Here is a 16,143-nt window from a genome sequence, read left to right as displayed (position 1 = left end):
TTTTCACATGAAATAAATAACTATCACATTTTCATGGCCAAAACTAGCAACAATCAGCTGAAGACCAACCCATTAACAAAAACATTCTAGGTCCAATAAAAAAAGGCCACAACTTTAATTAATATTAACCATTAATCAATTTTATTTGATTAATCATTTTCGATCAACAAGCAACACAGATTTAACCGCTTTCAGATTTTGTCTTTCAAAATACACACCACACGCGTTCGTTTATATGTTTGTCACGTACGTTCAACAGGTGAGAAAAAAAATTGCTTCCTCACCGTAGCACACCCCTCATTTTAATCTAGCTCTCATTTCTTTTTTTTTTTAACCCTAGCATAGCATTCATTCTTTATAATGTTTGTACCCACTCCGTCTTTTTTTGCCATCAAATAGTCAAGTTCTTTATCCTCTATTCTTATCCTCACTCAGATATTCTATGTTCATCATTATGATACTCCTTTTTCATCTCATCTTGCTTTTTCGTTTTGCCTCACTCTTCTCTGTCATCATCTTTCTCCTCCCCCACCACGTGTTTATACTTCCAATTTTCGATTCTCACTGCATTGCTACATCCTGTTTTGATTTTGTTGACAATTATTTTGTCTAGGACTACATCATCGTTCTACTCTTCTTTATATGGTCTCACTAAGAGTGTAATTGGTCAGTTTTGATTACAAACCAACAAATCGATTGACAACAACTATCAACTAAATTAATTCTTATTTTATAGTTCAACTAAATTTAACTATAAAATAAAAAAACACATCAAATGCAGAGGATAATTTGGTCATATACAAAATGGTTACCTTCCATGTTCCCCTTTTTTTAGTACACTAAGCATTAAAGTCAAGATACATTTTCTCTAAAGCTACACTTTAATTTAAAAAAAAAAAAGTGTAAAAAAAGAAAAGAAGAAAGAGCCAAACTACTACAAAAAGCACTAAAGCATGAGTGAGTTCCAGATGTTTTTCTTAGTCACTAATTAAACACTAGAGGCAGTGGCAGAAACGTAATATGCAACACTGAATAGGCCATGAACAAAACATAGAATTCCTCCAATTGAAAGGAAATGATGGTGTGAGAAGCCACATGAACCGTCTGATCTGTTGTTTGACATAGCCCCTATCACCAGCATAGACATTCCAACGGCCAACACAACCCTAATCATGATCAACTCCACATATCAAAAAAGAAAAATGGTATAAATATCTATAAAATATTTGGATCTGAAATTTGCTTACAACCCAAATCATGTCTTAAAGGGAACAAATTATGCTTTGAGTTCAGTTGCATACGCTTAACAAAAAACATGTTTACACTAAAGTGACACCCCATATTTATTAAGGTGATTGATATCACATTATATTAAGGTGGATACTCTCTTGACATTTTTACATAAAGATAGCATTGTGGACTATTAGATAAATTGATATATTTAACTAAATATGTTTAATTAATCAACTAAAGATTCATAATGACATCTTCATTTGAGTATTTCCCTTTTATTAAATATATATAATAATACTAAACATAATGTAATATAACTTAAATCTTAGAAGAAGAAAAAATGTACATTTATTTTTATAGATATTCTATTTGTTTAATGTACTATTATATGAAAAATATTAAGAACTATTAGAATTTATTATTTTTAACCATTACTTAGTCATTAATTTAATATTTTTAGTTTAATTTTTTTATTCTAATAATTCAACAATATACTTTTAAATATTAATAATCAAAAGTAATAAATTCTGATAATCTCCTATCATTTTTTTATTATATAATATAAATAAATATATATGTGTGTATTTTACCCTTTAATATCCTAAATACGGCTTAAGTACCCAAAATATAAAGCAAATAGTGAAGGAGTTGTTTTTGGTCTGGAAAAAAAAGTAGAAGCATATAGGAAGAGAGAAACATTACCAAGTTAAAATGAGGCAAAGTGTTGAGAGTTGGATAGTAGAGGAAGCCTTATCATAGTCATGGTGAGAGCAAAGGCAGTTGCATCCACCTAACAAATTGGCTATGGCATGTGATAGCCCCAAAAGCACTGCAGCACCCAACCCCATCATAAACGCCTTATGGCTTGGCTCTCTACACTCAAAGATCCACACTCTCATGTGCTTAACCTGTTCATTTATTTCTTCTTATTATTACTAGTATCAAGTTGTATCTTAAATGTGCTTTCAGAAAAGAAAAGCAAAAATAGTTTAGAGTTATTTAGGTGCAACGTGCAAGCATATATATATATATGTACCTTGTTTTGTGCTATTTCAGCCTCAAAGCCGAGAATCCCAGCTCCAACATCCATGATTAGAATGAGAAGACACAGACAAATTCCTCCTACTCTAGCCATGTGAGGGAAAGTTCTTGTGTTGTTGCTTTGCTTTAATTAACCACTTCTAAGATGAGAAACACCAGTGGGAAGGAGGATGTAGTAGAAGTATACATATATAAATAATGATTATAAAAAGTTTGTAGAATAATTGAGTGTGGTATGTAGGAGGTGAGAAAAGTGGAGGCTAAAGGAAAATGTCTAATTCCTCTTTTGTAAGTTCTATTATTGTATCTGTATTGTTTATTGATTCATTGTAATTCGTGTCGATATTTATTTGATCACTTTTGAATTTTTGTACGATTTTTTTTTAATATTAAAATTCCTTTTTTTTGTCTTTTTCTTTGAGTTTATTGTTGAATAATGACAGATTAAGATATAATTTTTTATGGTCAAATAATATTACTGATTTTTATACTTGAGACTATAAGCTTGAAAAACTTTAAAATGTATTGATGATATATTGGTGTTTTAGTAATTTTTAACTCTTGATTTTATTTATAAAAAATATATAATATATATAATTAAAATTAACAGTTAAAATTTATTAAAATATTGATGTATTAATATTATTAAAAGCTTTTTTATAAGTTTCTAGTTTTCACATAGTACAAACTTTAAAATTTGGTTTTCTGGCTCCTTCTCTGCTTTTTTTCTCCACTCTTTGGATTCCTTTGATGATTAGGGTGAACGGAAAGCTCCGTATGAACTATGAGCCAGCTCACTGTAAAGTCACTAAAGTCTAAAGGTATTTAGGTTTCTGCATACTTTGACTTTTAATGTGAATTGATGAATCGTTTATTTCAGCCAAATATAATTGCATGAAATCAAAATCTTGCTGGAAGTAACAATTTCATTTGTCTTATAGTAAGATATTATAGGACAAGACATGTTATATATTTTAAAATGGTGCTACTCCAACGAAAGATTTAATAATTGTCATCATGTGAAAATATATCATTTTAATCATTAGACGATAAATTGTAGGACTTGATTTTATTTGAAGTAAAAATATTATTTTTATTTAAAATATTGTAAAATAAATAAGTTACACTTTTAAAATAAGAATCATCAAAAGAAGATGTTTTTGACATCTTCATGAAAGTAATTGCCTTTTAAAATTGGATAAAGTATTATTTTGATTTTGTAAGTATGGGTCGAATCTTAATTTGGTTCTTATCGAATCTTAATTTGGTTCTTAACATTTCTAACGTCTTTATTTTAGTTTTAAAAATTTTAAAATGTCTTATTCCGATCCCAAAAAAGTTTTAAGCAGATCTAATATTGTCTCACTATTAAATTTAACATAAATAATTCGCATATTGAAAAGTCAATAGCATTTGATTTCAGTACATAAATAAAATTGATCCACCAACGATCACTAATATAAAAGTTTTTTCTTTAATTTTGAAATGTTGATGATTGATTGTTAGAATTTGAAATTTTGTACAAAAAAAATTAAAGAAAAAAAGTAGAAAAAGTATAGGTAGATAATGAAAATACTAAACAATATAAACAATGAATATATTAGATATTCAATTCACTAGGTGTGCGGATGGTTATTTAATATTAAAATTTATGGGTAATTTGGGGTATAGTGTGTTTTTACTTTATTGGGCCAATTTTAGAATCCATTGTTCACAAAAACCATTGTCTACCTAACAAAGTCTAAAAAAGTATTACAAAAAAAGTTTTGGTTAACACATAAAAGAAAATATCACTTAACTAGTAGCATTATCACTTGACTAGTAACATTATTAACGTCCAAGTCCAAGTCACTTATTCCGTTAACTATTAGTATCAATTTTAATGATAGGACCACATTGAACTTGTTTAATATTTTTTGGGATTAAAATAGAACGTTTGAAATGTTAGGTATTAAAGTAAAATCCGCCCAGATATTGAAAATGAAAATAGTACTTTACCCAAAAATATTTTTACAGTACATATTAAAGAAAACCCGATTTTCATGAAGGATTTCCGACCAATTAGTCTCTGTAATGTGGTTTAAAAAGTTATAACGAAGGTCCTGGTCAATAGATTTCGTCCCCATCTCAAAGAGATTATTAGGCCCCTTCAAGGAGGGTTTATCCCGGGGAGAGGAACCCCAGACAACATCATTGTAGCACAAGAGGTTCTCCATTTCATGAAGAAGACAAAGTCAAAGAAAGGCACCTTGGCCTTTAAGATTGATCTGGAGAAAGCGTACGATAGAGTGGATTGGGGATTCCTGAAACAAACCCTGGTGAGTTTTGGCTTTCCTCCTCCGATAGTCAATCTGATTATGCGTTGTGTCACTGCTTCCTCACTGTCTATCCTCTAGAATGGGAATAGATTAAATAGCTTCACTCCGAGTAGGGGTCTTAGGCAAGGAGATCCTATATCACCGTATCTGTTTGTGTTGTGTATGGAGAGATTGTCTTGTTCTATTAATCAGCAAGTTGATAAGGGCTTGTGGAAGCCGGTTGCGGTTTCTAGAGGGGGTCCAAGAATTTCTCATTTGATGTTTGCCGATGATTTGCTTCTTTTCTGTAAAGCTGGAAAACAGCAAGTTCAAACTGTAATGGTAGCTTTGGAAAATTTCTGCAGAGCCTCTGGGATGAATGTTAATGTGGAGAAATCTAAAGCGCTATGCTCTAGGAATGTTTCAGCAACAAGAAAAGAGATTTTCACTGGAGTCTCCTCCATCAGATTTGTCCAGAACTTGGGCAAGTATTTAGGGGTGAACCTTAATCACTCTCGGGTGACACGCGCAACTTTCAATGATGTTCTGGACAAGATTCGGGGAAGGCTAGCCAGCTGGAAAGGGAAATTGCTTAATAAGGCAGGTAGACTCTGTTTGCTCAACTCGGTAGTGACTGCGCTTCCTACTTATCGTATGCAAGTATCTCTCTTCCCTAAAGGGGTAACTAATAAGATAGAATCCATGATGCGAAACTTTCTATGGAAGGGTCAAGCTGATGGTAGAGGCCTGAATCTAGTTAACTGGAAAGTGTTGGTCACCCCTAAGAAGTTTGGAGGTCTGGGAATTAGAGATCCTTTTTGTGCCAATATTGCTCTTCTTGGAAAACTTGTTTGGCAATTTTTTCACCATCCCGATAAGCTATGGGTTCAACTGTTGACGGAGAAATACCATTCTTCTAAGGATGATTGTCTTAGTCGGTCTCGAGAAAGGGGATCTTATGTTTGGAAGAGTATATGTCGAGCTTGAGATATCCTGAAGGAAGGTTTTATTTGGTGCATTGGGGATTTGGAACAGAACTTTTGGTTTTCTAAATGGAGAAGAGAGGGGCGACTGTGTTAGGAGATGGATTATGTTCACATTTCTGATTCGGATCTCAGGATCTTGGACCTTTGGTCATCTGGACAGTGGAACCTTGAGAATATCTATTCTCCTCTAAATCAGTCTCTGTAGAGCAACATTAACTCTTACAACCCAGATGTTCAAGCTGGTTCAGAGGTCGGTTGGTGTTGGACTGGTGCGGTTTCAAAGGTTTATGATGCTCATAGTGGTTATTTGTGGCTCAGTAAGAAGATGTTTAGTTGGGAGGATAGGGGTAATTGGCTTTGGCTTTGGCGTCAATATGTTCCGGAAAAGCACAAAATTTTGGCCTGGTTATTTCTTCGGGATGCTCTTCCTACTGCTGCATTTCATTTTAGGAGGGGCATTTCGCACACGGATAGCTGTCCACGATGTTTCTCAAGTCAGGAATCGGTATTACATTGTATTCGGGATTGTCCAAAAGCCCAACTTGTTTGGCAAGCTTTAGGGATCTCCGATCAACCAGTAGATTTGATGAGTTGGTTCTTACATAATAGCAAACACGCCCCTTTAGATTCTTTTCTGGTCTCTTGTGGATTTGGCGTTCGAGGAATAACGAGATCTTTCATCCTCACAACCATTGGACCACAGACAAGGTGATTGGTATGGCTTTGTCCTTGGAAAAGGAGCTCCGAAATATTTTTGAGTTGCAACGACTGTCTATCCCCTCAACCATTAGTGGCTCTTGGATTCCCCTTTCAGTGGGTATCTTTAAGATTAATTGTGATGCTAGCTATCCTGGCAGTGGTGCTCGAGTTGGTTTTGCTTGTGTTAGCAGAGATTGGAAGGGAAGGTGGCAACGAGGCTGTTTGGGAACAATTGAGAGTCGTAGCATTTTGCAAGGAGAGTTGTTTGCTAGTTGGAGAGGCTTTCTTTTAGCATGGGACTCGGGACAAAGAGACATTATATGTGAGACAGATTGTGTGGAGGCTCTTACTATTGTCAATAATTTACAAGATTGCTCTGGGTTTATTGATCCTTTGGTGTTAAAAATTCGAGATATCATGTCTTGGAAATGGCGTGCTGATCTTCGGTTGATCTTGAGATATGCAAATACAGTAGCAGACATCATGGCAAAGACCCAATGAGAACCCTTTCTCCCCAAGTGGAGCTTCCGTTGCCTTGGAAAGAATTTGAGAGTAGTATTCAGCGGGACTGCCTTTCTTAAGCAGTTTCTTGTTTTTTTTTCTCGTTCTTAGTTTTTGTTTATTTCTTTTAAGTCACCAAAAAAAAATTCCGCCTTGTGCATGCAGCAACCCATTGGCCAGCGACAAACCCTTAAATGGAGCTCAGTACCGCGGCGGATTAATCCTTAACTTGTCGAGTTGGGAAATACCGTAGAAAACCAAAAAAAAAAGATAATTATTTCAAAGTGTTCCCTGAATAAGAATTTAAATTTGGACGTGAGATCCAAATATTTTTGAGTGATGGTTCTGACTTATTTGCTTAGACAGAAGTTATTACAATGTTTTTCTCTAAACAGTGATAGAGTACCTACAAAAAAATTCGATACTTAATTTAATAAGAATTTTAATAAATTTGAATAGAATTAGATTAAAAAAATATTTGATTATTGATATATTTATAAAATAGTAAAAATAATTTAGTTATTTTTTAAAAATAACTTTAAATGATTATGAATGGTTATTATTTTATAAAATAAAAAGTTACCTCATATCCGAGGTGGTTATCAACTTAATGATGATAACCGAAGTAGTAAAGAAGCATTTAACTTATTTTCTAAGTCGAGTGGAATATGTGTTGTAGTGATATATATCTTAGTCGATCTAATCCATCTATGTAGGCGAAATCACATGAACTTTGTTGGGCCAAGTTGTAGGTAGTTGTCCAAATTAAAAGTTATTCTTTACCAAATTAAGTTGGGTTGATCTAGTGATTAATTTATTAGTCTACCTAAATAAGTGTTGGAAGATTTGAATCATATTTTGTGTATGCAGCAATTTATTGGCCAACGACAAATCTTTATATGAATCTCACTACAGCAAATTAGTCTTTGACTTGTCAAACTATAGAATACCGTAAAAAATAAAAAAAAATTGGACTGGACTAATGTCCTTGAAATCAGGTATAAACAATAATCAATATAAATTTCTTTTATCAAAAATAAAAATTTTAAAATTTTCTACACCTTTATAATGCATTTTTTTTAAATAGTTTTTTAACTATAAATAATCTTAAGAAATATCTTTTGCAAAATCCCAAATTCTTAATTTCAGAATCAGGTGAATCTTGGTTTGTGTAAGACGTACTCGAAATGAAATCTTGGTCAGGGAACTAAATACTAGATTACTTAAATCAATGAAGCATTAACCAATCAATCGAAAAAATCAAACATGAACCAATTCACCGTTGTGACTTGTGACTAGCATGCATGTGAATCCCATTATATGATGGTGGGAATAAATAAATAAATGAAACTATATAGGAATTCGTATCCCAGGGTTTGAAATTGGTACCAAAGGAGATGTGTACAATTAGAGATAAATGATGATACCCATATGCTCCAATTTAAGATTATCAAAGGGGATTATCACAAAGATTCTCATTAGGAATCAAATTTTTTATCCAATTATAGTCCATTTTGTAAATATTTTTATTACAAATTTGTCTCTCATTATAGTCAAACACTTGCCGCTACACTTTGAATTCTAAATTTTAAGAAGTCTGCTACAAATACAAACATTTTTGGTTTATAAAACTATACAAATTGGCCAAAGTCTAAAAAAAAAACACGTGCACCATTCTTTTAAATTGAGCGTTCAACGCACGCGCCTTACAATACGTTTATTATGCCGCACTCTTCCTCTTCTTCCTCAATCAAAACGCAAACTGTCAAACTTCAAGCGACATTGGAAATAAATTACGATTCTGCGAAGAGTAGAAGAAATCAAGAAGAAAAGATACAAATCTCTATAAAAAATCATCAGAAAAAATGAAGAAACATTATTCAAGGTACTATTTTACTGTTCTTCTAGGTTTTTTTTAGATTGTCTCTGTCATGTGTCTCATCCTTAACCAGCAAAAGATTAAAAGATTTCAAGAAGAAATATATTGTCTTCCCCTGATATTGGGTGTATTTCTTAAATCCTTTGGGTGTATTTTTGTAATCCTTTGGGTGTATTTCTGTAATCGTTTGGTTTATTTCTGTAACTATTTGGGTGTATTTCTGTAATCCTTTGGGTGTATTTCTGTAATCCTTTGGGTGTATTTCTGAAATTTCATTATTTTCAAAACAATTTCAAAGTTTGATTTCAGAAATCATGAAAATCGAAAAAAATAGAAAGAGATCGAAGGCAAAGAGAAAACGCACAAAGGAGATCGAACAAATTTGGCAAGAAACTCGAAAAAGGAAATGAAATCTTTTGAAAAATGAAAGTTATATATTCACGCGTTAATTGATTTGGATTGATTTAAAAGTTTGTTAAAGAGGCTCGTAACATAAGCAGCGCGTTTATGGGGTTTCGTTCTCTTCAAACTTATAAAACTTGTAAACACAAAACACTTGTATGTAGAGATTAATCCAAATTTTAAATAATAAATCTTAAATTCTAAATCTTAATTTTTAAATTTTAAATTCTAAATCCTAAATTTTAAATCATAAATAATTATAGTTAACTAATAATTTTAATATTAAATAAAACAAGTTAGTTAATATTAGTTAATTTAAAAAAATAATATTAAATAAAAAAGTTAACTAATATTAGTTAATATAAAAATTAATTCTTTATACATTTTCTATCATAAATTAAATTATAATTTACTGTTTTTTTTTTAAATAAAAAGGAAAGTTTTTAAATCTTTCTTTATTATTGGTAATCTAGTTTCAAAGACAGAAAATTAGACAGAAAAACAATGCATGGTCCCTAGTCTAAAGCAGCACAGCCAGCCCCTAATAAGAAATTTTTTTTCTCACCGAAAAATATAAAAGAAGAACCTAAAAAGTTGAATAAATAAATTAGTGCCCATTATAAGGGAAACAAGAGCAGAATCCACTCATTTGCATATACATGACAAATTAAACTCATAAAGTATCTTCACCTAAGTACATATACATAAAGAAGGCTTTTCAATTTTGTTGCTTCTTTTGCGTTATTGTCATATGCATCAGAACTATTGCATTATTATGTGCTTTTAATTAAGAGCCAAAATTCAGTGCTAAAGAAACCTAACTCTTTTAATTTTTTATTCATTGCGAGTCCATCGTATCATATTCATGGCTTGCGGAATGCTGAATTGGGTTATAATGATAAAAAGAAGTTAAAAATAATAATAATTTGTGCCTGATTCTGTTTTGAATATTTAATTCAACCATAATTATTAGGTAAATTCTAGCCTACCCTTCCTATAATAACATGTAATTTACCCTCTGTGACATGTCGTCTTTTAATTGGTTGCTATGTTAACTATGGTTAAATTATTGGTAATTAAATTATAGCCCAAAGTGGGTGATTATGTAATTAAATACCTCCAAATTTAATTTCAATGCCATCCAGAAATCCCATATCATCATCACCATCACCATCATCATCATCATCATCATCATCATTATTTTCATTTTCTTTTTCGTCTTCCCCTTCTACACTATCATCATAAAAAGCCATTATAATCGATTTCACGTTCTTAAATTTTAAGATTTTCTGAATTTCGCAAACGTAAACTTAGTCTGGGCTAGGTTCACCAAACAAAAGCAGTTTTTATAACTAAACACAAAGAACACAAAACACAGAACACGACCTTACTTGAACAAGATCTGTTCTATAGGCTCGTACATCTGTATCCTTGAGTTCTAAGAAGACTTTGGTTGAACTATGACCGTGAGGTCAGAGCGTGATTAATTGTTCCAAAGCGCATGCCATCTGAACGGTGGAGGATCGTTCACGCTACAGGTCGAGATGGTCTCACGGACAGACTCAAATATTTTTTTCCTGGCCATTTAATTAGTTATTTTTTCTAAATACTTAGTGTGTGTTTGGATTACAGTTTGCAAATGGGAGTTTTAATAAAATTAATTTTGCAAACTTGATTTTGATGAAAAGTAAGTTTGTATTAAGTGATTTATGTTTGGCAATATTTATATCAAAATGAATTATAGTAAAATAAATGTTGTTTAGATTACACTATTCAAAATCACTTTTAGATACAAAATTACTAAAATAGACATCAACTTAAATAATTTTTGTATATTATTTTAATTTAGATATTTGAATAGATGTTATTAATTAATTCTATAATAAAATTAATATTTATACACTAAGATAAAAATAATATATAAAAATTGGCAAAATATACTTTTAATTAAAACTAACAAAATATAAATTTTAGAGAGTACTAAAAATAATAAAAAAATTCAATATTTATTTTGGTAGTAATTGAAATAAATAAAAAAAATTTATGATATTTTTTATACAGTATAATTTTAGTACTCTTAGTACTTTTTTAGTATGTTATAATTTTTATTATTATTATTTACAATTAATTTTTTGTTTAATTTACTTTCTTAATAGGATCAATATATTATATTAAAAAAAATAAAAATAATACAAAAAATTATAATTATAAAAGTGTATAATATCAAATAAATAATTAATAAAAAAAATAGTAAATAATAGAAAAAGATAGTTCATATAAACAAAAATAATATAAATAATACAATAGTATGCATAAAGGATAAAATTGGTAAAAAATAAATAAAGATTGAGTATTAATGGCTAAAAGTCCGTTGGTGAAACGCAGAAGCTTAAAATTGTTGCTTCTTGAAAACGTGGTTTTGAATGCAAAATCACTTCTGCGTTCATGAATTAAAAATTTGCCAAACAAAAAATTACAGCTTTCAAGATATCTAAACGTACTTTTTCTCTTTGAACGTGGTTGCCAAACACACCCTTATTTCCTGGTTCATCAAAATATGGAACACCCAATGAGTTGATTTTTTCTTTCAATTTCAGAGAGAAATGGGACTGGGTAAATTGAATTTCTACACAATGATAAAAATATAACTTTATTTTTTAATGTTTATAGAAATTATATATTTATCTCTCTTATAAAAATATTTAATTACAAAATTACCCTACTTTAGTTAACATATTAACTCTTATTGAGTTAAATTAACTCAAACTAAAACTAAGCATCCAATTAAAGCATGTCACGTCACGAGGGGTAAATTACATGTTGAAATAGAGGGGGTTGGGTAGAACTCACCTAATTATTATGAATACGTAAAAAGTTAACTATTTATATATAACATATCTTATAATATAATATATTAAAAATATACAAGATGGTGATTAATTTTTAATGTATATATATTTTTGTAATTAATTAGTTCCAGTTTGTAACAAGTATAGTTGATTTTTTTAAAAATGTATTTTTCTTTGTTTGGTAGACTCAAAAAATCAAGCGTATTAGTTTGAATGGACTTATTTGAACAAAATTTTTTTTATTAAAAATAAAGTATTTTTATTAAATTTTAAATATGTTTAGATATATCTTTTTAAAAAAATAATTTTATTAAAAAACAAAGTATTTATTTTTTATAAAAACCAACAATATTTAATTTTAAAAAAGTTTATTCAAATATAAAATAATTTTTATTTACTAACATAATATTTTTAAAAATAATAAAAAATAAATATTTTTTTCAAAAATGAATCTTTTGTAACAAAAAGATACTAGTATAAATAGTGTTGCAAATTTCTCCGACGTGACAATACATCTAATAACCAAAGTCCCAACATTAGTCTTTCCATCTCACTTCACCAGAAGTTTTCTTTTTGGCTTCGTTTTTCCCCCCTCATTCCTCTGGGGTTAAGTAATTATTAGTGTTTTATTTAATTGAAGGGCGGGTTTTAAAATGTGAGTTTAGTCAAGATACGTTTTAAAATTATTAGTTTTAAAATTTTTTTAATAAATGCATATTAACTATATTAAAAATTTAAATTTTATGTATTTTTTATAAAATATTTTTTCAAATAAGTGAACTTTTTATAAACATTATTACAATGTTAAGCATAACTTGTTCACATTAATCTTATCTTAAGTGCAACTTCAGGTGTTAGAGGTGTGTAGCCATGATCAAAACATAGCACATCTCAACAAACTTCAATATCCAAAATCCATAGACATGTCATGTTAGTGTTATTCTGGAGGTGCTACGTAACTAAAACCCTAAAAACATATATAAGTGAGTTGGTGAAATCAGATATAAATGTACAAATCCAACAAAGACCCAGTTCATTTTAAAATAAAATTAAAATTTTTTAGGTTAGAATATATTAAGATTAATTAATATTTATATCTGTATATTTATTATAGGATATTATATCAGTATGTTGACTCAGTCTAAAGTGATGTCAACAGCCACGGATAAAGAAGCAGGTCAGATCCAGAGGTGGGGTCAGAAAAGGAAGCCTTGATCTAGACCGTTGATCTAGCATACAAAACAGACAGTTCAGATTGGATTTGGAAAATGATGAAGACGGAGATGGAGATGGAGATGGTGGTGGGCAACGGCAACAACTTTAGGCGGCGTATGGTGGCACGTTAAACAATGGCAAATGGTGGAGTTTGTTCGTTCGACTCTAAAGGACTTCGTGGAGAGAATGGGACGATTGATGATAGATCAAAATGTCAGAAATTCAAAATGCGACTGGAAGAAGCACGACTATTGGAGGTAGACAAGGAGTTTCTATCTGCATGTGGAGGTGCGAGCGGTGGATGTGATAATGGCGTTTGGCTTATTATACACAAATTTTTTTTCTATTATTCTCTCTTACCTTTCTAATATGGTATTAGAGTCATGACATCCTTCTTGAAGAACTTAGGTTATTCTCTCTTTTTCGGTGGAACACAGATTTTATTGTTTCTTTACCATGGACTTCTTTTTTGCCATGCTTCTTTCTTCTTATCTTTTGCCACATTTTTTATGCTTAATCACCCCAAAGCTAGCTCTTCTTCTCTGTTGCTTCGTCCCGAGTTGAACAAGTCAAACTTCATCCTCACCTGCTGTTAGATGCACTGGTACTCGCTGTCACTGTGGGTTCTACCATCAATCACCTTCATCTCCATCCATGACGTTCTTTCTCATTTTTTGGTCATTTTTCCGACATATTTTAACACCACCAATGGACACAATCTCGCCGCTGTCAGAGCCTCCACACACCACCCCTTTTCAGCTATCTCCATCTCACTTTATCAGGTGTTCAAATTCAATATGGACTCTCCAATTTGCTTAACATCTCAACTGTTATAACCCACGCATGCTCCAAACCAACTTGTAACCTATGCCTTGGCCCAATCCGCTACGTTGTTGACCTACACTTCGACTAAGTCTGAGTCAGTCTTGCTTATGTGTCTCCTATTTATGGGTTTTTTGGTGTCTTTTTGATTTTGCCCTCCATTTTCATTATTTTTTTCCGCTCTGATCTTACTATTTTTCATCTTTGTGGGGATATTTACCTATTGTTATGGAGAAATTAGATGTTTTTCGTCATCTTTCGATAGTTCTCTATCCTTTGGCAATTTGTCATCTCTCTACAGTTCACCAGCTATTTGACAGTTTTCTGGTAGTTTGCTATCTTTTTGACAGTGTCTCACTTTTTCGGCATTTTTTTAGCAATTTGCCATCTTTTCAACAGTTCACTACTCTTCTGGTAGTTTCGTTTACGCTTTCTTCTGACAGTTCTATCTACACTTCGTTTCGATAGTTCCGTTTGCACTCCATTTTTTTAGTTCCCGTAGCTTTTTCTTATTTCATTATTTTAATTTGAAGGGAATGTTATAATATATTAGAATTAATTAGCATTTACTAAAATTATTTAGCATATTTGTATATTTATTATAGGATATTATATTTTTATTATTTTGATTTTTTAATACTTATAAATACATTTATATATTATATCATTTTATACCACTTGAATACATACAAATATTTTTTTTTACTATTCTTTCTTATCTTTCTAACACCTTAATTGTTAGTGAAGTTGCATTTTGATTCGGACATTATAATTTCGCTGTTGTCCAACTCTCTAAGATAAAGTTCAAGAAAACAATCTAATTTCATTATAACTCAAATTTCCTTTATGTTACTTGCAACTGATAAATATTTAGTATTATCACCTATGTTCAGTAGAAGATTCTTAACAAATATCATCATATGAAACACAGTATAAGAGGAGAAAAAATTAGAAAGAAAGATAAGTTCAACTTTTTTTTTGAGATATACTTCATTGTATAAAATTTTTTAGATATAACTTAAGTGTTCAAGTGCCTTTTTGTAAGTACTTGTTCATTATGCTTACTACTTAGAATGTACTTCATTCAAATAAGGAAGTTAATATATTACTTCACCAACAACTTACTTTTAGGTATTCATAGATTCTTAAAATTTGATGGTTGAAGAAGTAATATATATATATATATATATATATATATATATATATATATATATATATATATATATATATATTATGTTTATGGAAAATTTTGTATATCTATTTAACTTAAATAACATATAAAATTGAGTTAAGTCTCAAAATAGTCCTCATTGTGCTTATTACTACCTAAAATGTACTTCATCCAAATAAGGAAGTTAATATATTACCTCACCAACAACTTACTTTTAAGTATTCATAGATTCTTAAAATTCGATGGTTGAATATATATATATATATATATATATATATATATATATATATATATATATATATATATATTTTCATGTTTATGAAAAATTTTTGTATATCTATTTAACTTAAATAACATATGGAATTGAGTTAAGTCTCAAAGTAGTCCCTAAACTTGCACTCGAATATCAAAGTAATTTCTGAAGTTAATAATTACTCAAATTCGTCCTCAAAGTAATTCCTGAAGTTAATAATTACTCCGGGACTCGTAATAGTCCCTCAAGCATTTTCCGTTCATCGGAACCTTAAAACGACGTCGTTTTGAACAAAAAAATAAAAAAAAAAGAAGAAAAAAAAAAGCGACGTTGTTTTGAATAAAAAAAAGAAGCGTAAGCGTAGTTTTATATTATAAAAAAAACAATTCTCTTCTTCTTCTTCAACTCTATTATTGTTCTTCTTCTAATCTTCTTTAACTCTGTTTTTCTTCTTCTTTTTCAAAAGGTCACAAAAATAAAAACTAACACTACAAAATATCACAAAAAAATCAGTATTAATAAAAAAAGTTTAATCAACTTAAATAGCATGCATCAATCAATTTAAACAGCAATAAGAGCAAAAAATAGTAACAATAAAAAAATCAGTAATAATTACAGAATAGAAAATAACTAAAATTAACCATTGTTGTTATATTAAAATAGGATGAGCAGCAACAATCACCCAGAACATTAAAGAACAATAATTGAATAACTAAAAAACTTAAAAAAAAAAGAAATTACTATGCCCAAGAGAAAGAACCGTACTAAAGGAGAGAAGAGGGAGATCGGACGGAT

The 16,143-nt window shown here is 30.3% G+C and overlaps 1 protein-coding gene and 1 pseudogene across 1 annotated transcript; one reads left to right on the top strand and one right to left on the bottom strand.

Annotated features, from left to right (window-relative positions):
* Positions 1–776: 776 nt before the first annotated feature.
* On the bottom strand, positions 777–2,592 carry LOC112789695 (protein VASCULATURE COMPLEXITY AND CONNECTIVITY). The gene is made up of 3 exons (XM_025831709.2): positions 2,270–2,592; positions 1,936–2,141; positions 777–1,166 (listed from the first exon to the last, which is right to left on the bottom strand). The coding sequence occupies exons 1-3, from the start codon at positions 2,366–2,368 to the stop codon at positions 989–991; spliced, it is 483 nt and encodes a 160-aa protein (XP_025687494.1). The 5' UTR covers positions 2,369–2,592; the 3' UTR covers positions 777–988.
* Positions 2,593–10,419: 7,827 nt separating this feature from the next.
* LOC112793606 (small nucleolar RNA U3) lies at positions 10,420–10,600 on the top strand (annotated as a pseudogene).
* The last annotated feature ends 5,543 nt before the right edge of the window (positions 10,601–16,143 follow it).

This window comes from Arachis hypogaea, chromosome 3 (genome assembly GCF_003086295.3).
Source record: "Arachis hypogaea cultivar Tifrunner chromosome 3, arahy.Tifrunner.gnm2.J5K5, whole genome shotgun sequence".
In the NCBI taxonomy this organism is placed as follows: domain Eukaryota; kingdom Viridiplantae; phylum Streptophyta; class Magnoliopsida; order Fabales; family Fabaceae; genus Arachis; species Arachis hypogaea.
Note: the sequence above shows the minus strand (reverse complement) of the source record. Positions and strands in the feature narration are given on the sequence as shown.

Excerpts from the sequence above, each read along its gene's own strand:
- LOC112789695 (XM_025831709.2), bottom strand. The coding sequence starts at position 2,368 with ATGGCTAGAGTAGGAGGAATTTGTCTGTGTCTTCTCATTCTAATCATG. Across the intron at positions 2,142-2,269 it reads CTGAAATAGCACAAAACAAG|GTTAAGCACATGAGAGTGTG; the intron begins GTACATATATAT and ends ATAAATGAACAG. Across the intron at positions 1,167-1,935 it reads CTTTGCCTCATTTTAACTTG|GGTTGTGTTGGCCGTTGGAA; the intron begins GTAATGTTTCTC and ends GATCATGATTAG.